Source organism: Oncorhynchus mykiss, chromosome 20 (assembly GCF_013265735.2).
Source record: "Oncorhynchus mykiss isolate Arlee chromosome 20, USDA_OmykA_1.1, whole genome shotgun sequence".
In the NCBI taxonomy this organism is placed as follows: domain Eukaryota; kingdom Metazoa; phylum Chordata; class Actinopteri; order Salmoniformes; family Salmonidae; genus Oncorhynchus; species Oncorhynchus mykiss.
The window spans coordinates 23,438,618-23,461,902 of NC_048584.1; the positions used below are offsets into that span (position 1 = coordinate 23,438,618).

Below are 23,285 nucleotides of genomic sequence, written 5' to 3' on the forward strand. Positions count from 1 at the left end.
CTGTCTGTCCAACCGACCAGGGAGTGTGAAGAACAGAATGAGTAACAAGATACAATTCTCAGACGTTGCATTTTTTTCAAGAAGAATATCTCCTCACAATTTGGAGTTAAGGTTAACCCTTCTCTCCTTGAGTCAAGTAGATAAATCCAGACATATAATTCTCTACAGTTGTACAGATAAGGATTATTTCATGCAAAATGATGCAAGCAGTCAATAATCCATGTAATTATAAGTAATGATAATACATTGTACGACACTGAATGTACAAAACATTAAGAACACCTTCCTAATATTGAGTTCCAACCCCTTTTGCCCTCAGAACAGTCTGAATTTGTCGGGGCATGAAACTACAAGGTGTCAAAAGTATTCCACAGGGATGCTGGCCCATGTTGACTCCAATGCTTCCCACAATTGTATCAAGTTGGTTGGATGTCCTTTGGGTGGTGGACCATTCTTGATACACACGGGAAACTGTTGAGCGTGAAAAACCCAGCAGCGTTGCAGTTCTTGACACAAACCGGTCTGCCTGGCACCTACTACCATACCCCGTTCAAAGGCACTTAAACATTTTGTCTTGCCCATTCACCCTCTGAATGCGACACATACACACAATCCATGTCTCAAGGCTTAAAAATCCTTCTTTAACCTGTCTCCTCCCTTTCATCCACACTGATTTAAGTGGATCATAGCTTTCACCTGGTCAGTCTGTAATGGAAAGAGCAGGTGTTCCTAATGTTTTGTCCGCTCAGTATATTATTATTATTATTATTAGTTTACTTATAGGGTGCTATAGAATCCTATAGTTTTATGTGGAATGCACTGTTTACATATTGTACAAACATACTGACATTCTAAAATAGGTCTATGGGGGCCCCTGCAGTTCACTGTATTTTCCATGCAATACTCGAAGCACAGCCTGCCTGTCATATCATGTCAAAACCTGACATTGATTTATGTATTTATGCTGATGTTCCACATAGAGGGGAGCTCTACTAGACTCACAGCAGAGTACACCTACAGAGCTCTAACCTCAGTTAGGGCAGCTCAGTCGCTTCCATTTAACTACCTGACAGGCTGCTGTAATGACTCATTTCACTACCTGACAGGCTGCTGTAATGACTCATTTCACTACCTGACAGGCTGCTGTAATGGCCTCTTTAACTACATCATAAAAAACACAGCTTCTCCATCAGGTAGCTCCATCCAAAGGGATGCTAAAATTAGCATACGGACTTATTGCAACTCTGAGAGAGGAAAATTGGAACTAAAATGATCTGGCAAGCGCAGCTGGTGGGATGGAAAGAGAGGGGGGCATGGAAATTGGATAGATAGAGGATGCATTCCATAGGGCACCCTATTCTCTATATACGGTGCATTTGGAAAGTAGTCAGACCCCTTCACTATTTCCACATTTTGTTACGTTACAGCCTTATTCTAAAATTGATTAAATCATTTTTACCCCATCAATCTGTATATAATACCCCATAATGACAAAGAAAAAATGGGTTTTTAGAAATTTTTGCTAATTTATTACAAAAAAAAAACAGAAATATCACATTTACATAAGTATTCTTTGTTGAAGCACCTTTGGTAGCGATTACAGCCTCGAGTCTTCCTGGGTATGACGCTACAAGCTTGGCACACCTGGGCTTGACACACCCGGGCTCCCGAGTGGCGCAGCGGTCTGAGGCACTGCATCTCAGTGCTAGAGTTGTCACTACAGACCCTGGTTCGATTCCAGGCTGTATCACAACCGGCCGTGATTGGGAGTCCTATAGGGCGGCGCACAATATGCCCAGCGTCGTCCGGGTTAGGGTTTGGCCGGGGTTTGCTAAATAAGAATTTGTTCTTGACTGACTTGCCTAGTTAAATAAATAAATAATAAATCATATTTGGGGAGTTTCTCCCATTCTTCTCTGCAGATACTCTCAAGCTCTGTCAGGTTGGATGGGAAGCGTCGCTTGCACAGTTATTTTCAGGTCTCTCCAGAGATGTTTGATCGGGTTCAAGTCTGGGTTCTGGCTGGGCTACTCATGGAGATTCAGAGACTTGTCCCGAAGCCACTCCTGCATTGTCTTGGCTGTGTTCTTAGGGTCGTTGTCCTGTTGGAAGGTGAACCTTCACCCCAATGTGAGGTCCTGAGCACACTGGAGCAGGTTTTCATCAAGGATCTCTCTGTACTTTGGTCCGTTCATCTTTCCCTCGATCCTGACTAGTCTGCCAGTCCCTGCCGCTAAAAAACATCCCCACAGCATGATGCCGCCACCACCACCATGCTTCACCGTAGGGATGATGCCAGGTTTCCTCCAGAAGTGACGCTTGGCATTCAGGCCAAAGAGTTCAATCTTTGTTTCATCAGACCAGAGAATCTTGTTTCTTGTGGTCTGTGTCCATTTGATGCCTTTTAGCAAACTCCAAGCGGGCTGTCATGCGCCTTTTACTGAGGAGGGGCTTCCATCTGGCCACTCTACCATAAAGGCCTGATTGGTGCAGTTGTGCTGTGATGGTTGGCCTTCTACAGAGGAATGCTGGACCTCTGTCAGAGTGACCATCTGGTTCTTGGTCACCTCCCTGACCAAGGTCCTTCTCCCCCGATTGCTCAGTTTTGCCAGGCGGCCAGCTCTTGGAAGAGTATTGGTGGTTCCAAACTTCTCCCATGAAGAATGATGGAGGCCACTGTGTTCTTGGGGACTTTCAATGCTGCAGAATTGTTGTACTACCCTTCCCCAAATCTGTGCCTGGACACAATGCTGTCTTGGAGCTCTAAGACAATTCCTTCCACCTCACGGCTTTCCAAATCATGTCCAATCAATTTAATTTACCACAGGTGGACTCCAATCAAGATGTAGAAACATCAAGGATAATCAATGGAAACAGGATACACCTGAGCTCAATTTCGAGTCTCACAGCAGAGGGTCTGAATACTTATGTAAATAAGGTATTTAAGTTTTTCTTTTTTAATAAATTCTCTTTGTCATTAAGGGGGATTGTGTGTAGACTGATGAAGCCAAAACAATTATTTAATACATTTTAGAATAAGGCTGTAACGTAACAAAATGTGGAAAAAGTCAAGGGGTCTGAATAGTTTCCGAATGCACCATAGTGCAATACACAGGCCCTGATCAAAAGTAGTGCACCATATAGGGAATAGGGTTCCATTTGACATGCAACCAGATAGGAGGAAGTAGGAAGCAGCAGGAGGTGTTTCAGGCCTGGAGGGCAGCAGGAGGTGTTTCAAGCCTGGAGGGCAGCAGCAGCAGGAGGTGTTTCACAGCAGGAGGTGTTTCAGGCCTGGAGGGAAGCAGCAGGGGGTGTTTCACAGCAGGAGGTGTTTCAGGCCTGGAGGGCAGCAGCAGCAGGATGGAGGAACTCAGAACACCACAGGATCAGCACATACTGTAGCTAGCATACAGAACACATTCTCATAGTGCAAACCCATGACCTAAATAAAGGAAATGCACCCCTTCCTAGGGCCAGGAGTTTTTCCTGATCACTCTAGGTCCCTATTTTTAAACACTAGCTACAAGCCAATAATAACTGGTCCTCAGTTTTTCCTGGTCGGGTAACGAGGGCTGTAAAACTCCTGGCCGTACACCGTTCCCCAAAAGTGAAATAGCATGTTATCATGGTTAACATAAATGGGAGCTGTGTGAGACAGATGTTGGCCAGTCAGAGGAGGAATGTGATGGGTGGATCCTCATCCAAGATCAAAGAGATCACACAACCCATTCTAGATAACCCCATCACCCCTGTCAACCATAAGTCACAGATCCACACACATCTCTGCAACAAACAAGCTAATAGATGACCACTAACCAGCCAGCAGCTAATACATCTGTTGACTTGGAAGATAAGAGCTAAATGTTGTTAGCATGGGACCTCAGGATGAGGTAAAGCAGAGGGGTGGGAGGCAGGGAGGGAGGGAGGGTAGGAGTAGAAGCTGTCCTAAACCATAGATCTAGTATCAGTTTACCGCCACCCTCAATCCTAACCATAACCATTCATGGGGATGGGGAAAAGCTGACCCTGTATCAGTGGTTAGGGGTAACTTCTACTGGGATTTAGGGGGAGTACCTACCTCCTAGCGCAGAGTAAGAAGAAACAGCCAGTCAAAGAACAGAAAGGTGACAGGTCAAAGGGTGTGAGGGAAAACAAGAGGGCACATTTAAAACACTACCTAATTCAACAGAGACAACAATGACGCAGTAAGGACATAAAAGGAACGACAGAGCAAGGAGCAGCAGAATCACACAGACCATGCTTGGAGCAAGAGAGGGGGAAACAGAAGAACGAGACAGTAGTGCAGAAACACAATACGAGACGAAAGAGTTGCTTCGCCAAGTGCGCAACATTTCTCGCATCGCTAACATTTCCATCTGCCCTAAACGTGGCGAATACAGAGAGAGTACATTTGTATGTATGTTGGTGAACCAAGTACCAAGATGTGGATTCTTTGGTCGTCACTCACCTAGTTTCAGTAGCCATCCCTCTCTGTCAGGGTTGAAGAACGTGTGTGTCAGATCGTTGCCATCGTCTTCTGGGATTTTGAAGGGCTCATTTTTGATGCTATCAAATAAATTCTGCAAAACAGAATACAAAAAGGTTGAGTAATGGAGGAAAGGTTTCCTCTCCACGCACACTATCTCTGTCTTACCCTGAGTAGTTCCTCTGGCAGGTCTCCTCCCTCGTTGATACCTCTGTTCATGGAGATGAATCTCTCTACAGGGGGCTTGTCTCTGACGTTGGGGTTGTGCAGGCTGGTGTTCAACATGATGATGGCAAACGACAGCACATAACAGGTGTCTGCAGGAGGGAGAGAAGTAATGAATATTTACTACTGATACGCACCTCAACAGACACACCTCTCTGCCTTTCACTGAGGTTAACCAGGGATACGAGACACTAGAGTCAATTAATGTGTTTGGGGAAGACTGTTGTTCTCAATATATCGATCATATCTGAATATTGATCTAGAAGCAATAAACAACTTCTTCTTTTCTTTTCCTCTGCTCTCCTGCATCCATGACACTCCTGCATCCATGACACTCCTGCACTACATTTTGGGATTAACGGAACCTAAAACCCAGAGTCCGTAGAAAGTAGACATTCCATTGTACTGGTGGTACATTAATTCCCTGCTGACACATACCAGCCCATGTCTGTACATAAATGATTATTCTCTGTTTCCCTCTGACGCACTCCTGTCTGTCTGTCCGTCCGTCCGTCCGTCTGTCCGTCCAGAGCTACGGAGTGCATTGTCTGTCTCTACCACAGAGCCCCCCACTGAGTGTGTTAGGAATTCTGGTACAGTACTGTTGTTCTGCCCTGGTTTACTCAGAGCAGAGATCCCACTGGGCACACACTGGTTGAATCAACGTTGTTTCCACGTCATTTCAATGAAATGACGTTGAACCAATGCGGAATAGACACTGAATTGACTTCTGTGCCAAGTGGGATGTGTCTTGTGTGAAGAGCACAGATTCACTGCACAGTCCCTCCCTCTCTGGGTAGAGCCATGACAGGCATAGAAAATGAACTATAAAGTATGTATTACCTATGGTGGAAATACTATCCTTACTGTAGCTCTTTTTTGTAAATAATTCTGGATTGTGTGGGAATAAGAAGTTGTCTCATCCGTTCCTACTGCATTTCATCCACCTAAGAGATGCTTACATGGCCAGATGTTTTGGTGGCTAAACTACTTGTTGTTGATTCCACATGTGAACTTTTGACCCAGGACAGATGGCAACGGCAAAGGTCTCCAATCAAGATCAGGAAGTATTCATTAGTGATATTTGAATTACTTCCGTATAAGGAGAATGCAAGGCTGAGGGTGACCTAGACCCACAGTGGTCAACTCATAGGAACTAATCTAAAACAGTGAATGGACATTCACTATCATTAAATTCCAAATGGCACACTGTTCCCTAGACAGTGCACTACTTTTGACTAGAGCCCCTATGGGGCTTACCAATAGTGAATGTCAAGTTTCAATGTAGCAGCGTTTTGACCCCCGTGGGTCTAGACAGACTTAATGTTGAATGTTGAGGATCTGACCTGTTGACTGGAAAACCCCCGGATTACAGCCGCAGTACCGCGAGGCAAACGCCTCCATCATCCGGTCAATCTTCTGAGCCTCACCAGGAAGACGGAAACTCCACAGGAACTGCCTGCAACAGACAGAGCAGAAACATTCAGACACTTCATCGAACACAGATGAACACAATTAACTTTCATCATCAGTATTGAGTGTGTACCATATAGAGTCTCTTTTTATGTAGAAACGTCTCCATCTGTCCCTTATAAAAGCAGTTTTGTTTAGTTTGTTCCCTGTTAGATGATGGAAACATGCAGCTCACCTTAAGGCCTGGACGAGGTTGAGGTCAGCAAACTCATGGAGCTCTACGAACGCCTGCAGCACCTTGAGGTTAAACTCATCTCTGGGGACACAAAGACAGGTATTCCAATCAGGAAGTGTTTTTTTTTCTCAAGGCATTTTTCCAAAGCAAAGAGTGGTAATATTGTCAAGGGAATATCCAAAACATTTCCTGGAGAAGAGATTTAATAGTTCCACACACGCAGGTTGAGCCCAGAAGGGAAAAACAACATTTCCACTGCAAATGATTTATTTTGCCCAAGCAAATGCCTTTTCCTTTGAATTCCAGAAAATGTTCTTCCTTCATTGATATACAAAACAACTCTTCAAGAGTCTGGAAGCAATCTTAACAGCTGGCCTATTGAAATGGATCCCAATACCTTGAGGTGCTGAGCTATTGAAGCTTGACATGGTCAAGGATGCATTTGATTGGTGAAAAACAAGCCAACAGAATCCACACAGTCTTTTGTGAGAGAGATTTGTTGAAGAAAGTCAACATCACCTTTGAAGCATAGTGACCTGTGGTCCTCTGAGGTGGTTCATTTAACATCCAATTTAATGTTCCTGAGCCTGAAAACTCATTGTATTATGTATCGCTCATAAACTTCAGAAGGAAACCAAACTCAGGAAATGTTTCTGTAACAATGTTTTCCAAGTAAATAAGAGTTGCTGTGTGTACAGAGAGAAATACCTGAGAAAGAAGCTGATCAAAAAAAAAAACAGCTTTATTACTAATGTATGTCTGAATCTCACTTAAAACAATGATCTGTGGAAAAAAAATCCAACCTTGTATTGTATCAACCGGAGTAATAAGAGGAGCTAGGAAATCAGGACAGGATTACTAACATATTACCAAAGATCCTGTCCGATTGTGTCATTTAAGACAGCTTCGCCCACTCTTTCTCCCTTTCCATCCCTCTCTCGCTCTCTTTCTCTCCATTAAATCTGTAATTACAGTGTGTGTAATGATAGGTTCCAGATCCTCCCGTAAACTCAATTAGGACTAAATGCTAAGTATAGCCGCCCCACCAATGTTTACAGTTATTTCCACTGAGTGGGCTGGCTCTTTGATCATTCCCTCTGGGTTTAGAGGCGGGAACAGTAGAGGACGTATGGGGGATCATAGATTTAACATCTAGACATTTAATATTGACGACTGACTCCAACACACCCACGTCTGGCACACACACACACACACACACACAGTCTGATGCAAACACACACATACACACACACACACACACACACACACACACACACACACACACACACACACACAGTCTGCGTCACACTGCACATCTCTTTCAATACATAGACTCTCTCTCTCTCCATTCATCTATTCCTCCTGTTTTTCATATAACCTAACCTCCCGGTCTTTCACTTCTGATATCATCTGATGCTGCCAACAGTGCTGTCTTTAAATCCTTTAAACTGCCGTATCTCTAGTCCCAAGCTGACGCCCATCCTCTGTTACCTGACATTGTGTTTCTGGGTTGAGTTGTGGAGAATTAACTATTTTTATTGCTACGCAGGTGTCCACAGTGAGTTGGCATAAGCGGGGCAGACGAGACCAGAGACACCCACGACGACTCGTTGCCAAGGTGATTTGTATTCCAAGGGAACCTGGTGGTCACTTTCATCAATAAATCCAGACCATAATATCCCGCTAGGATGGCCTTATATTCGCCGAGCGAATGGACTAATCACGCGGTGGACATAAATCTGCAGCGCGGCTTTGGGAGCACGACAGGGAGGGAAAACAGTTTCTCTACTAGGTAGATAGATAGGATGGCTTACCGCTCCCCTAAGTAGTCTCCGATGACCGTCTTGTTCAGGCCCTCGCCCTTATAGAGGAACTGAGAGATGTCTTCTGGGGTGTGCTGCAGAAGGTCGTTCTCCAGGAGAAACTGGATCCCCTGGAGACAAAATGGACGACAGACAGTGGGCTGTTTATCTCAATCAAGGGTGAATGATTCTAGCAGAGCAGTATATCACAGGGTTCCATTACTGGACACAACACCACCACAAAAGCTATCCCAAGGCGGAAGAAAATACTTAGACGTGGCCCTCCCTGAACCCTGAGGGTCTGGTTATACACATACACATGAAAATACCTTTTTAGGATCCATGTTGAATTTCTTCCTCCCCATGGCGATTTGTTTGTTCCGCTGTGTTGTTTTGCTGTGAGACATGAAGTGGAAGGAAAGCCATGAAAAACCCACAATACAACCAAGCAACCTCTCCTACAAACACATGACTAATCCTTTACATGTAAAAAGCCACAGGTGCCTTTTTAACCTTGGTCTGTTCGGACACCTGTGACCCATTAGTGCCTGTGACCCATAGAGACAGATTTAAGACATGTCTTTTCTCACCGGATATACCAATAGGGATCAACTAGTGATGGGAAACGAAGCAGGCTGATGGTGATAAATTAGATTATAAGGTAGTTCTGTCACATTTTGGGTATGGAAATTAGATATGGTTCATCGACTAAGGTTGATTGAAAGCACTGCACAAAATTCTTCACTATTCAAGTTAGTTAAAACAAATGCAAGCACCAGTGAATGAGACCATGGGCTGTTCACTCACCTTTCTCCTACACATGTTAGTTGCTCAATCTCAGTCATGACTTCAGCTATCTCAAACTTCAAGCGCTGAGAGGGGAAGAAAAATAAATATAATTGGATTCTTGGAATAGGCTGTATTCTGAGAAACCTCTTCAAGAGTGAAAGCAGTACTGTACAAAAACATATGTTGAATGAACAGAGACACTGACAGAGATCCAAAATAGTGATTCTGAGAAAATGATAGAGGCTACAGATGTAGAATATTAATTTGACAAGGAAAATAATCCTGCAGCAACAGGACATGATAACTATTGTGTGGATTATAATTAATGGAGATTTTTGTAGGGGTTGATACATTTTTTTGTCAGGGCAAATCAAGTCGGACATTTTAAAGTGGAAATTACAAACTTTATAAGTCTTTTTTAGACTTTGAATACACTACAACTTTGCATTTCCGGCGGTGTAGAAAATATATTGCAACAATATAATCAAATTAAAGGTCCTACATCTGTACACGAGCACGTCAGAAAAATACAATACACTCTTCCTCAAAGCTTTCCCAGCTACGAAGCCGAGGCAAAGCAACTTCAAGGCTACCCACTTCAATATCATCCAGCAGCTCTCTCTTCCTCCGCCGGATGTTTGACAGCTCACCCCTCTCTTCCAGTGAGAGATCCTGAGGTACTAGAAGAGAGAGATCACAGGGAGAGAAACATCCTTAGTCTACTGCCGATGCATCTTGTTACACTCCGTGTCACACACATCAAAGCAGATACATTTGTCTTAATTTGTGAAAAAAAAAGGTTAATGGTCTTAACTATTCCACATGAAAGTGTTTTCTGACCCTTTTTAATGCTCGGGAATATTCTATTAATAAAACCAATCCAGATTAAGTTTCCGTTCATTAAATGCGAATTTGGTAAATTAACGCAACCGTCGCCCTCGACTCTTTAACCGCCCAAGGGTTTAGAGCTGAGGTGAAGCGGACACGAGTGCCCTCGCGCTCTCTCTCTCTCTCAATCCCTCTTTCATCCCTCTCTCTATCCCTCTCTCCATCTCTATCCCTCTCTTCCCCCATCTCTCTCCATCTTTATCCCTCTCTCCATCTTTATCCCTCTCTCTCTTTCTCTCTCTCAGTGAAACCACCAGAGAAGGGTCTCTGTGATCCGGCTTCATTAACCCAGCTAAGAGGCAGATATACACCCACTAAATCTCTCTTCATAAAGCAGGACCATGACAAGACTGATATCAATGCCAAGCCACTGCGTACAGATACTGTGGAAACATACAGTATTTACTTCACAGTTTCCCTTTATACAGAACCGAATAACATTACCAGTGAACTAAAGCCATGTCTTGCCAATTAAATAACATGGGAGCCTACCCAAGAGCTGCCCAGTGCTAATTTAGCAGTTGGCAACTCGAGTTCTTACAAGAGGTGCTCAGGGCTCTAAACATTGATCGCAGCAATGATATTAATAAGACTAACAATTAAACAAATGCCCGTGTAAAGTATTTTTAAAATTATAATTAACTTTTATTTAACTAGTCAAGTCAAAATGATTGTTCCCTTTAACTATTTTATGTAATCCTATGTTGCACTTTGTGTCCGGGGGTCAGGTAGTGAGACAGAGAGCCAGTTAAGCATTTCCTCCTGGTTCACTGTGCTGCTGTCCGTGTTGCTCTACGACAATAGAAGGGATGTGGAGCTACAATAATCACTGACTGGAGTTCAACATCCAAATAGAGACAATAATTAGCTGGCTATCCTCGGGGTTAACCTCGCTTTGGTTATACAATCTCAGTGGAACTGTGACTGAATGTGATGCAATTAGTTTCAAGTTCAAGTTGACACAGCTCTCAATTGAGAAATGACTAAAGTTATTATTTGAAGTGGCACAATGTTATCTATGATAGGAAATGTCTGCTCATTTCAATTTGGCCTATTTCAAAGCAGAAATGTACTGAATTGTCTTATTATTACCAAGAACACAAGAAATCTTAAATCCTGTTCACCAGAAACCCATTGGAGTCTATTTCTATAATAATGTGCGTCATCCACTCAACGCATATTAGATTATTGCTTTTTACAGCAATATATTTAGATGTATGTAATTTGCTTGTTGGATGGATGATATTCTGCATAGAGAGAACATAGCCTGGTTTTTCCCCTGCCTGAGACCAGAGGCTCTAATATGTCTCCTGGTTAATAGGACCGTCTGGGTAAATTCATCTGGCTGATTACTATCTGATTCATCATGGATGTTAATGAGAAGGTGCATGGGAGCTAGCCTGGTTAAAGCAGACTGAACACGGCTCAGACTGAGCACACCACATGAGTGCAGCATTCCGTCTGGTTTAAGCAGCCGAGATGTGAGGCTGAGCTCCCTTCAGAAGCCTCCCTACACCACATCTGCTCTGACCATTATATCACCCTGCAAAACACACCTTCATCTATCAGGTCAACAGGGAAACAAGCTGGGCAAAAGCAGGGAAGGTACATTTAAAACGGGTAATAAATGGACCCTTCTGGTCCAGTGGTGGTGGACATTAAACATGAAGATAGGGTAGGGGGTCTTACAAATTAGATTGCTAATACAATCCACCCTGGCAACCGCCCTCTGACTAATCCAGGAAATTAGTTTAGTAGAGTCTCCAGTTGGCAGACAGAGAAAGAGTCATTTGTGAATCTAACAGGGTCCAGAGCTCTGACAGTCACAACAACTGAATGGTTCCTTTATCAACAAAACAAGTCTTTATCAGTCTTACTTTCAGCAGTCGTTAATGTCTCTTCACCAGTCTGTATTCCACCTGTTTACACCGTCTAGGTGCCACAGGTACATTATCATTCAAATGTTTAGGGTCACTTAGAAATGTCCTTGTTTTTGAAGGAAAAGCACAGCGCAAACTGGCCCTAACCAGAATAGAAAGAGGAGTGGGAGGCCAGGGTGGACAACTGAGCAAGAGGACAAGTACATTAGAATGTCTAGTTTGAGAAACAGACGCCTCATAAGTCCTCAACTGGCAGCTTCATTAAATAGTACCTGCAAAACACCAGTCTCAATGTCAACAGTGAAGAGGCGACTCCGGGATGCTGGCCTTCTAGGCAGTGTTGCAAAGAAAAAGGCATATCTTAGAGTGACCAATAAAAAGAAAAGATTAAGATGGGCAAAAGAACGTAGAAACTGGACAGAGGAACTCTGCCTAGAAAGCCAGCATCCCGGAGTCGACTCTTCACTGTTGAAGTTGAGACTGGCGTTTTGCGGGTACCATTTAATGAAGCTGCCAGTTGAGGACATGTGAGGCATCTGTTTCTCAAACTAGACACTGTAATGTACTTGTCCTCTTGCACAGTTGTGCACCGGGGCCTCCCACTCCTCTTTCTATTCTGGTTAGAGCAAGTTTGTGCTGTTCTGTGAAGGGAATAGTACACAGCGTTGTATGAGATCTTCAGTTTCTTGGCAATTTCCTGCATGGAATAGTCTTCATTTCTCAGAACAAGAATAGACTGACGAGTTTCAGAAGAAAGGTCTTTGTTTCTGGCCATTTTGAGCCTGTAATCGAACCAGCAAATGCTGATGCTCCAGATACTCAACTAGTCTAAAGGCCAGTTTTGTTGCTTCTTTAATCAAAAAACAGTTTTCAGCTGTGCTAACATAATTGTAAAATGGTTTTCTAATGATAAATTAGCCTTTTAAAATGATAAACTTGGATTAGCTAACACAGCGTGCCATTGGAACACAGGAGTGATGGTTGCTGATAATGGACCTCTGTACACCTATGTAGATATTCCATACAATAGTCATTTACAACATTAACAATGTCTACACTGTATTTCTGATCAATTTGATGTTATTTTAATGGACAAAACAAGGACATTTCTAAGTGACCCCAAACTTTTGAACGGTAGTGTATGTCAACAAAGTTTTATCTGAATCTCAAATTGATTTGAGAGTTGCAGTTGTGTGCCACTGAAATAGCTACACATCTACTCTGTCAAATCTACTCCAGTCAGTGGAGTGACAGGTTGGGTTGAGCAGGTGCAAAAATGGTGCCAGGGGGCAGGGGTTAAATAAATTCCAACATGTGCACCACAGAGCAGAGCCTCTGTAAATCTATAAATAACCATAACCCTCTATACATTTACCCCCAAAACAAATCCCCTCAATCTCATTTTAGGAGTAAATCCCTACGATGAAGTCCTCATCCAAAAACGACCAACTGTTCACTACCCTCCCTCTGCAACTGGGTAGTTGATGATACAGTAACAGAGACAACTTCTGACTTGAGATCTGTGCACATTCCTCTGTAGAATCTCTGACAAGAATGGGATACATTTGGGGGTAAGAAAGCCCACCTCATTATGTTTAGTCAGCTTACAGTACAAACTACCCTTGCACATGATACACATTCAAATAGACCCAAAACAGACTGTCCATTTCATCACATTTTATCCACTTGTTGGACTGGAAAGTGTGATAACCATCTATAACTAAAACCCCCACTCATCCCAGCTTGACCAGTCAAACAGAGTAGGACTTAGACCAAATCCCATACTCTGTTACTGTACATGGGCCAACTTACCATTTTAAAAGCTAAACTGGGTAATGGGCACAGCCTGGCGGGTTGTCTTTACTGTCCTCTAGCTAGCCTGGTCTGTGTGTTGGAGCATGGGAGAACCCTGTCACCCCACTGGCCCCAGCAGGGAGATGGGATGAGATAGACAGGCCAGGCAGGCTGTCTCTGAGAGCCTCCTCTGGCTATAACCTGTAATCTAAAGCCTGTTGTCACCAATCCCTTTAACTTTATACCACTTGGACTCCCCTCACTGGCCTCACATGCACGCACAAACACACATTTACAGGGACACACGTCATGCACACACGCAGATGCAGGAGCACATAGACAGACACACGCACATAGATACAAACACACATATACAGATGCATGCACATCAGTGGAGGCTGCTGAGGGGAGGAAGGCTCATAATAATGTCTGGAACAGAATGAATGGAATGGTATCAAACATATGGAAGCCATCGGTTTGATGTTGTTGATACCTTTCCACTTATTCAGCTCCAGCCATTACTATGTGCCCGTCCTCCCCGATTAAGGTGCCACCAACCTCATACCTTAGGAGGCCGGTGGGGGGGGGGGGGGCTATAGGAGAACGGGCTCATTGTAATGGATGGAATTGTATCAAACATCAAATTTATGGAATCCACAAGTTTGACTCCGTTCCATTTATTACATCAATAACAATGAGCAGTCCTCCTATGGCTCCTCCAATCCAGCCTCCTCTGATACATACATAAATACAGTGCATTCGGAAAGTATTCAGACCCCTCAACTTTTTCCAAATTTTGTTAGGTCACAGCCTTATTCTAAAATTGATTAAATTGTTTTTTTACCCTCATCAATGAAAACACAATACCCGATAATGACAAAGCAAAAACAGTTTTTTAGAAACGATAAAAAATGCATAAAAATGTATAAACTGCAATATCACATTTACATAACTATTCAGACCTTTTACTCTGTACTTTGTTGAAGCACCTTTGGCAGCGATTACAGCCTTGAGTCTTCTTGGGTATGACACTACAAGCTTGGCACACCTGTATTTGGGGAGTTTCTCACATTCTTTTCTGCAGACCCTCTCAAGCTCTGTTAGGTTGGATGGGGAGCGTTGCTGCACAGGTATTTTCAAGTCTCTCCATAGATGTTCGATTTGGTTCAACTCCGGGCTCTGGCTGGGCCACTCAAGGACATTCAGAGACTTGTCCCAAAGCCACTCCTGCGTTGCCTTGACTGTGTGCTTAGGGTCGTTGTCCTGTTGGAAGGTGAACCTCCGTCCCAGTCTGAGGTCCGGAGCGCACTGGAGCAGGTTTTCATCAAGGATTTCTCTGTAATTTGCGCCATTTATCTTTCCCTCGAACCTGACTAGTTTCCCAGTCCCTGCCGCTGAAAAACATCCCCACAACATGATGCTGCCACCACCACCATGCTTCACCTGAGGAATGGTGCCAGGTTTCCTCCAGATGTGACGCTTGGCATTCAGGCCAAAGAGTTCAATCTTGGTTTCATCAGACCAGAGAACCTTGTTTCTCATGGTCTGAGAGTCTTTAGATGCCTTTTAGCAAACTCCAAGTGGGTTGTCATGCGCCTTTTACTGAGGAGTGTCTTCCATCTGATCACTCTACCATAAAGGCCTGATTGGTGAAGTGCTGCAGAGATGGTTGTCCTTCTGGAAGGTTCCCCCATCTCCACAGAGAGACTCTAGAGCTCTGTCAGAGTGACCATCGGGTTCTTGGTCACCTCCCTAACCAAGGCCCTTCTCCCCAGATTGCTCAGTTTGGCCGGGCGGCCAGTTCTAGAAAGAGTCTTGGTGGTTCCTAACTTCTTCCATTTAAGAATCATGGAGGCCACTGTGTTCTTGGGGACCTTGAATGCTGCATAAAAAAAATGGTACCCTTCCCCAGATCTGTGCCTCGACACAATCCTGTCTCAGAGCTCTACGGACAATTCCTTCGACCTCATGGTTTGGTTTTTGCTCTCTGACATGCACACTGTCAACTGTGGGACCTTATATAGACAGGTGTATGCCTTTCCAAATCATGTCCAATCAATTAAAATTACCACAGGTGGACTCCAATCAAGTTGTAGAAACATTTCAAGGATGATAAATGGAAAATAGAAAGCTGACTCAAGTTTTCCAAAAAGCACCTGGAAGCACCTAGATGATCATCAAGACTCTTGGGAGAATGTTCCACAGACAGATGCGTCAAAAGAATAACTTTTTGGATGACATTGGTCCCATGATGTCTGGCGAAAACCAAACACTGCATTCCACAGTAAAAACCTCATACCAACGGTCAAGCATAGTGGTGGTATTGGGATGGTTTGGGGATGCTTCGCCAAAATTCCTCCACAGCGATGTGAGAGACTGATCAACAACTACAGAAAGCATTTGATTGCAGTCATTGCAGCTAAAGGTGGCACGACCAGTTATTTAGTGTAGGGGGAAATTACTTTTTCACACAGGGGAATTGGGTGTTGTATAAATGTGTTAATTAAATAAAAAATAAAAGTATTATTTTCTTTTTAAACTCAGTTTCTAATATTAGGTTTTGGATGAAGATCTGATAATACTCCGTATCAAACATATGCAAAAAGAGAACATTTGAAAGCGAGCAAATACTTTTTCACAGCACTGTACATGCATACATACAAACTGTAGCACACACACAGGCACACGCTCGTGCTGCCAGCTGGCTTTAAACCCGCTAATACCCACCCCCACAGCTCTTAATCCCAATCGGACCATGGGGCTGACGGCCACAGTGGAAGTGGGATGTATACAGTGCACACCCACAGATGTTGTTTCCAATGGCCAGCCAGCCAGCCAGCCACTCTTTCTCTCTCTTCTGTAACTGACTTTGGCAGTGACAACACGGACAGACACAGTAACAAACATTTGTAGTCTTGTTTAGCTGTACGGGGATGCGACCTGGCAGTTTGTCAAGACGCAAGAATTTGGGGAATGATTAGTACAGGGCAAGTCAAAGGGCAGTGGGTTATGATGAGTGTGTACTGTATTCTCTATGTTAGTCAGTGTAGCTAATGGAAGTGTATTATTTTCATGAACGTATGATCTGGCTGCTGTTTGGCCTTTTCAATAGTTGAGTATGTTGCACCTCACTGCTTTGTGGATCCATCTATGTGCATCTATGAATTGTCGTGTATACGACAATGCAGGAGCGATCACTATACCATTATTTTGCAGTAATAGCTCAAATCTTTGGGCAGGAGGAGAGCAAAGATTGTGGGGGGTAATATCTTGGGGTTTAGCTACTAGAGCAGCATCTAGTACCCGGGTGTAGAGAGATCTAAGATCTAGTACTGGGGAGCTAAACTAAACTGCCATCCAATGATTGCATTGTGTAATCTGCTGTTTTAGGGAGAGGGAGCGGACCCCTGCTAGGGGGTGATCCATCCATCCGGGTGGTCCCTCCCTCCACCCTGGTCTGTCCAGACATCATGTCCCCTCATGCCCAACATCTGCTCAGGATCACCACTAGAATGTAAATATTTTATTTGATGTGCTGGGGCCTTATATCAGCTAGGGCCGGATACTTCACGCCCATATGCCTGCTGCCAGTACATTCGTATTTATGCAGATTTGATACACCTTGGAATGAGATTGATGCTGTTTCTGGCACCCACTTCTAATCAGAGAGCTGGATGGGGGTTGAGTGACTGTGAAGACTGAAGACAAAACCACTGCCTGGAGATTGTTGCCTGGAAGTCCAGGATGTTGATGCTTGTCTACTCTGACCGGGCGGAGCAAAGCTGTCTTTGGCTGACCTGCTGGAGGCTTGAAAGACTAGATACACAGGCCACTTCAAAATAACAGTCATGGAACACCTAAGACATTTACTGACTTCTGTGTTATTGTGTTAAGGTGGACGTTTATACAATCTATAAGCACACCTTTGATGTCTACATGTACATCTTGTGTAGTTACTAGCTATAAGCACACCTTTGATGTCTACCTGTGTGTCTTGTGTAGTTACTAGCTATAAGCACACCTCCTTTTAGAATCCCTGAAAACACAAGCACAGCACACTTCTTCCTTTTAGAATCCCTGAAAACACAAGCACAGCACACTTCTTCCTTTTAGAATCCCTGAAAACACAAGCACAGCACACTTCTTCCTTTTAGAATCCCTGAAAACAGAAGCACAGCACACTTCTTCCTTTTAGAATCCCTGAAAACACAAGCACAGCACACTTCTTCCTTTTAGAATCCCTGAAAACACAAGCACAGCAAACTTCTTTCTTTTAGAATCCCTGAAAACACAAGCACAGCATACTTCTTCCTTTTAGAATCCCTGAAAACACAAGCACAGCACACTTCTTCCTTTTAGAATCCCTGAAAACACAAGCACAGCACACTTCTTCCTTTTAGAATCCCTGAAAACACAAGCACAGCACACTTCTTCCTTTTAGAATCCCTGAAAACACAAGCACAGCACACTTCTTCCTTTTAGAATCCCTGAAAACACAAGCACAGCACACTTCTTCCTTTTAGAATGCCTGTGAACTCTAAATAGGTGTTCTGGTTCTACATACTTGTGTTCGCAGGGCCACAGGGCTGAGTGCTCCAGAGAGTAGAGCTGGGATGATAAACCAAAAATTATTGATACCGACCGAACTAACCATTTATTGAGGACATTTTACTGATATCGATAAGTAGCCTTTACTAGCGGAATGTGACATTTGAAATGAAATAAGTCTTAATATAGGCTATTGCTAACGGGATAATTGATAGCCACAACATTAAATGTAGTAGTAGTAGTTTAAAGGGTAATGTAAAAAAGTAACTGGTGCACACTAATGTTGTAAACTTAGCGTTCAATTGATCGTTATCATGATAATTCAGTCAATTTATCATGATATGGATTTTTGTCCATATTGCCCAGCTCTACCAGAGAGCAGCAGTTACCTAGCCTGGCCAAGAAACACACACAACCCACGTAGCCTCCAGCCTCTATCCAGCCTCTAACTACCCCCTTAAAATTGGATCTACTTCCATTTAGTTCCCCTACTAGTGAAATAAGATCATTATTACTCAAGGAAAGTACCGTCTCTCTCTCTCTCTCTCTCTCTCTCTTTTGCTATTTCTCAGTCTCTCGCTTTCCTTCTCCATCTCTTCTCCTCTCTCCCCCTCCATCTGAACTCCACCCCTGTCTGTCTCTCTTCTCATTCTTCCTAATTTGATAACTCATTAACAATCGAGGCAATAGATTGCATCCAAACAAAATGATCTGTGGGACATGCCAACTCTTCCAGACAGTCGTACGTGCTAGTCCACTACCCTCTCTTCTATGGCACTGAAAACACATTGGGAAGCCTCCTCAGTATTCCCCATAATCAATTCCATATGTGGTGTTTCTCTACAGATGAGGCAGCAGTACTGGAATCCTTTAAGAGTCCCTCTCAATCCCTCCTTAAACCTAGTCTGTGCAGTGCCAATGATGCCTCACCCCTTAAACAGTGTGTGTGTGTGTGTGTGTGTGTGTGTGTGTGTGTGTGTGTGTCTACTGTATAGCCTAATCCTTCAATGTCGTCCCACAATACACTAAACTCAATCTTAACAGTCAAAATGAACAGAATAATTTTTTTCTAAATCTCCTTTTAAGCTGTTTCAATAAGGCAACATGGTAGGAGGCCTCATAAAGGCTACCTTAAGGATGGACAAACATATTATATTCTCATTCTGGTAATCTCAAAATAATCAAGTTAAAGCCTATTTTGGCCTTTAAATATAACATGGATCATATAGCACACAGAGTAGAAATATGTCATGAAGATACAGTCGGGAAGGAAGACAGTAAGACACAGGATGGTAAAAGAAAACATAAGAAAGAAAACAGGACTTATTCTGACAAACCAGAAGGGCAGAGAGAGAAACAGCTGTGTAGGGGGGCTAGTTAGTTGACTGGCTGTATCTGATGTAGCCATATAGCCTATGGCTGTAGCTAGCAGATGCCTTGTGCAAGCCAGAAGGCCCTCCAGGCAGTGTTCGAGCTACAGACCAGCCAAAAGGCACCCACAGCATGGCAATAATGACTTCCTAATGTCCCCTCACACCCCTCACCCTACCGCCACAACAAAGACTGCTGGCCAACGAAATAGACCTATAGTGTAGATTCGGGGCAGGAAACCACTAATGTAAAACTTCAACTCATAAAACTTCAACACCCCAAAGACAGTTTGTATTGATGTTCTTCTCAAAGAACATGTATGTTTCCATGCCCAGTGAGATTGATAAAAGGCATAATTACAGTCTCCAAGATACAGAATGAAAGCCAAAGGAATTGACAGGAAAATGGAGATGAATTCAACATAAAATAATAAAGTATTAATTTGAAAAAATAATTGTTGTCAAGGTGCCCATTTCTGATAAGAAAAGCCTATTGACAGAATTAACTGCCCCTCAACACCGTAACCTACAGTCCCAAAGAACAAATACACACACACAATCATGCACACACACACACAAATCATACACACAAATCATGCACAAACACAGACACTTTCTGCCCAGAGAGAATGGAAGGAAAGGGGTTTCCTTGGTGTTTCCCACGGTCAGATAGAAGAAAGCATGTTGAAAGAGAGATGGTGTCACTAAGGTTATCAGGATCCGGACACAAGAAATACTGACAAGACACACAGCACTTAGTAAAAAACCCATTCCAACAGAGCACTTAGTAATAACCCCATTCCAACAGAGCACTTAGTAATAACCCCATTCCAACAGAGCACTTAGTAAAAAACCCATTCCAACAGAGCACTTAGTAATAACCCCATTCCAACAGAGCACTTAGTAATAACCCCATTCCAACAGAGCACTTAGTAAAAAACACATTCCAACAGAGCACTTAGTAAAAACCCCATTCCAACAGAGCACTTAGTAAAAAAAACATTCCAACAGAGCACTTAGTAAAAACCCCATTCCAACAGAGCACTTAGTAATAACCCCATTCCAACAGAGCACTTAGTAAAAAACACATTCCAACAGAGCACTTAGTAAAAACCCCATTCCAACAGAGCACTTAGTAAAAAAAACATTCCAACAGAGCACTTAGTAAAAACCCCATTCCAACAGAGCACTTAGTAAAAACCCCATTCCAACAGAGCACTTAGTAAAAAACACATTCCAACAGAGCACTTAGTAAAAAACCCCATTCCAACAGAGCACTTAGTAAAAAAAAACATTCCAACAGAGCACTTAGTAAAAACCCCATTCCAACAGAGCACTTAGTAAAAAACCCATTCCAACAGAGCACTTAATAATAAACCCATTCCAACAGAGCACTTAGTAAAAAAAACATTCCAACAGAGCAATTAATAATAACCCCATTCCAACAGAGCACTTAATAAAAAAAACATTCCAACAGAGCACTTAGTAATAACCCCATTCCAACAGAGCACTTAATAAAAAAAACATTCCAACAGAGCACTTTGTAAAAATAACATTCCAACAGAGCACTTAATAAAAAAAACATTCCAACAGAGCACTTTGTAAAAAAACATTCCAACAGAGCACTTAATAAAAAAAATATTCCAACAGAGCACTTTGTAAAAAAACATTCCAACAGAGCACTTAATAAAAAACACATTCCAACAGAGCACTTAATAAAAAAAACATTCCAACAGAGCACTTAATAAAAACCCATTCCAACAGAGCACTTAACAAAAAAATAATTCCAACAGAGCACTTAGTAATAACCCCATTCCAACAGAGCACTTAATAAAAAACCCATTCCAACAGAGCACTTAGTAAAAAACCCATTCCAACAGAGCACTTAGTAAAAAAAACATTCCAACAGAGCACTTAGTAGAAACCCCATTCCAACAGAGCACTTAGTAATAACCCCATTCCAACAGAGCACTTAGTAAAAACCCCATTCCAACAGACCACTTAGTAAAAAAAACCTTCCAACAGAGCACTTAGTAATAACCCCATTCCAACAGAGCACTTAGTAAAAACCCCATTCCAACAGAGCACTTAGTAATAACCCCATTCCAACAGAGCACTTAGTAAAAAAAACATTCCAACAGAGCACTTAGTAAAAACCCCATTCCAACAGAGCACTTAGTAAAAAAATAATTCCAACAGAGCACTTAGTAAAAACCCTATTCCAACAGAGCACTTAGTAAAAAAAACATTCCAACAGAGCACTTAGTAATAAACCCATTCCAACAGAGCACTTAGTAAAAAAAACATTCCAACAGAGCACTTAATAATAAACCCATTCCAACAGAGCACTTAGTAAAAACAACATTCCAACAGAGCACTTAGTAATAACCCCATTCCAACAGAGCACTTAATAAAAAAAACATTCCAACAGAGCACTTTGTAAAAATAACATTCCAACAGAGCACTTAATAAAAAAAACATTCCAACAGAGCACTTTGTAAAAAAACATTCCAACAGAGCACTTTGTAAAAAAACATTCCAACAGAGCACTTAATAAAAAACACATTCCAACAGAGCACTTAATAAAAAAAACATTCCAACAGAGCACTTAATAAAAACCCATTCCAACAGAGCACTTAATAAAAAAATCATTCCAACAGAGCACTTAGTAATAACCCCATTCCAACAGAGCACTTAATAAAAAACCCATTCCAACAGAGCACTTAGTAAAAACCCCATTCCAACAGAGCACGTAGTAAAAAAAACATTCCAACAGAGCACTTAATAATAAACCCATTCCAACAGAGCACTTAGTAAAAAAAACATTACAACAGAGCACTTAGTAATAAACCCATTCCAACAGAGCACTTAGTAAAAAAAACATTACAACAGAGCACTTAGTAATAAACCCATTCCAACAGAGCACTTAGTAAAAAAAACATTCCAACAGAGCACTTAGTAATAACCCCATTCCAACAGAGCACTTCGTTAAAAAAAACATTCCAACAGAGCACTTAATAATAAACCCATTCCAACAGAGCACTTAGTAATAACCCCATTCCAACAGAGCACTTTGTAAAAAAAACATTCCAACAGAGCACTTAATAAAAAAAACATTCCAACAGAGCACTTTGTAAAAAAACATTCCAACAGAGCACTTAATAAAAAACACATTCCAACAGAGCACTTAATAAAAAAAACATTCCAACAGAGCACTTAATAAAACCCCATTCCAACAGAGCACGTAGTAAAAAAAACATTCCAACAGAGCACTTAATAATAAACCCATTCCAACAGAGCACTTAGTAAAAAAAACATTCCAACAGAGCACTTAGTAATAAACCCATTCCAACAGAGCACTTAGTAAAAAAACCATTCCAACAGAGCACTTAGTAATAACCCCATTCCAACAGAGCACTTCGTTAAAAAAAACATTCCAACAGAGCACTTAATAATAAACCCATTCCAACAGAGCACTTAGTAATAACCCCATTCCAACAGAGCACTTCGTTAAAAAAAACATTCCAACAGAGCACTTTGTAAAAATAACATTCCAACAGAGCACTTAATAAAAAAAACACTTTCTGCCCAGAGAGAATGGAAGGAAAGGGGTTTCCTTGGTGTTTCCCACGGTCAGATAGAAGAAAGCATGTTGAAAGAGAGATGGTGTCACTAAGGTTATCAGGATCCGGACACAAGAAATACTGACAAGACACACAGCACTTAGTAAAAAACCCATTGCAACAGAGCACTTAGTAATAACCCCATTCCAACAGAGCACTTAGTAAAAAACACATTCCAACAGAGCACTTAGTAATAACCCCATTCCAACAGAGCACTTAGTAAAAAACCCAT

The 23,285-nt window shown here is 42.4% G+C and overlaps 1 protein-coding gene across 2 annotated transcripts in view; it reads right to left on the reverse strand.

The window, feature by feature from the left end:
* The window catches only part of LOC110499201 (cytohesin-3), a 40,436-nt gene that overhangs the window by 9,272 nt on the left and 7,879 nt on the right, over positions 1-23,285 (reverse strand). The window contains exons 1-9 of one of the 2 annotated variants that reach the window (XM_036956031.1): positions 16,240-16,473; positions 9,548-9,630; positions 8,969-9,033; positions 8,491-8,557; positions 8,174-8,292; positions 6,360-6,440; positions 6,058-6,170; positions 4,655-4,803; positions 4,469-4,580 (exon numbers count right to left, since the gene is read on the reverse strand). In XM_036956031.1, coding sequence (XP_036811926.1) covers positions 4,469-4,580; positions 4,655-4,803; positions 6,058-6,170; positions 6,360-6,440; positions 8,174-8,292; positions 8,491-8,557; positions 8,969-9,006 — 679 coding nt within the window. In that variant the 5' untranslated portion in view covers positions 9,007-9,033; positions 9,548-9,630; positions 16,240-16,473. Of the gene's footprint in view, positions 1-4,468; positions 4,581-4,654; positions 4,804-6,057; positions 6,171-6,359; positions 6,441-8,173; positions 8,293-8,490; positions 8,558-8,968; positions 9,034-9,547; positions 9,631-16,239; positions 16,474-23,285 lie in introns of those variants that run through there. The other variant, XM_036956030.1, reaches the window with a different exon arrangement.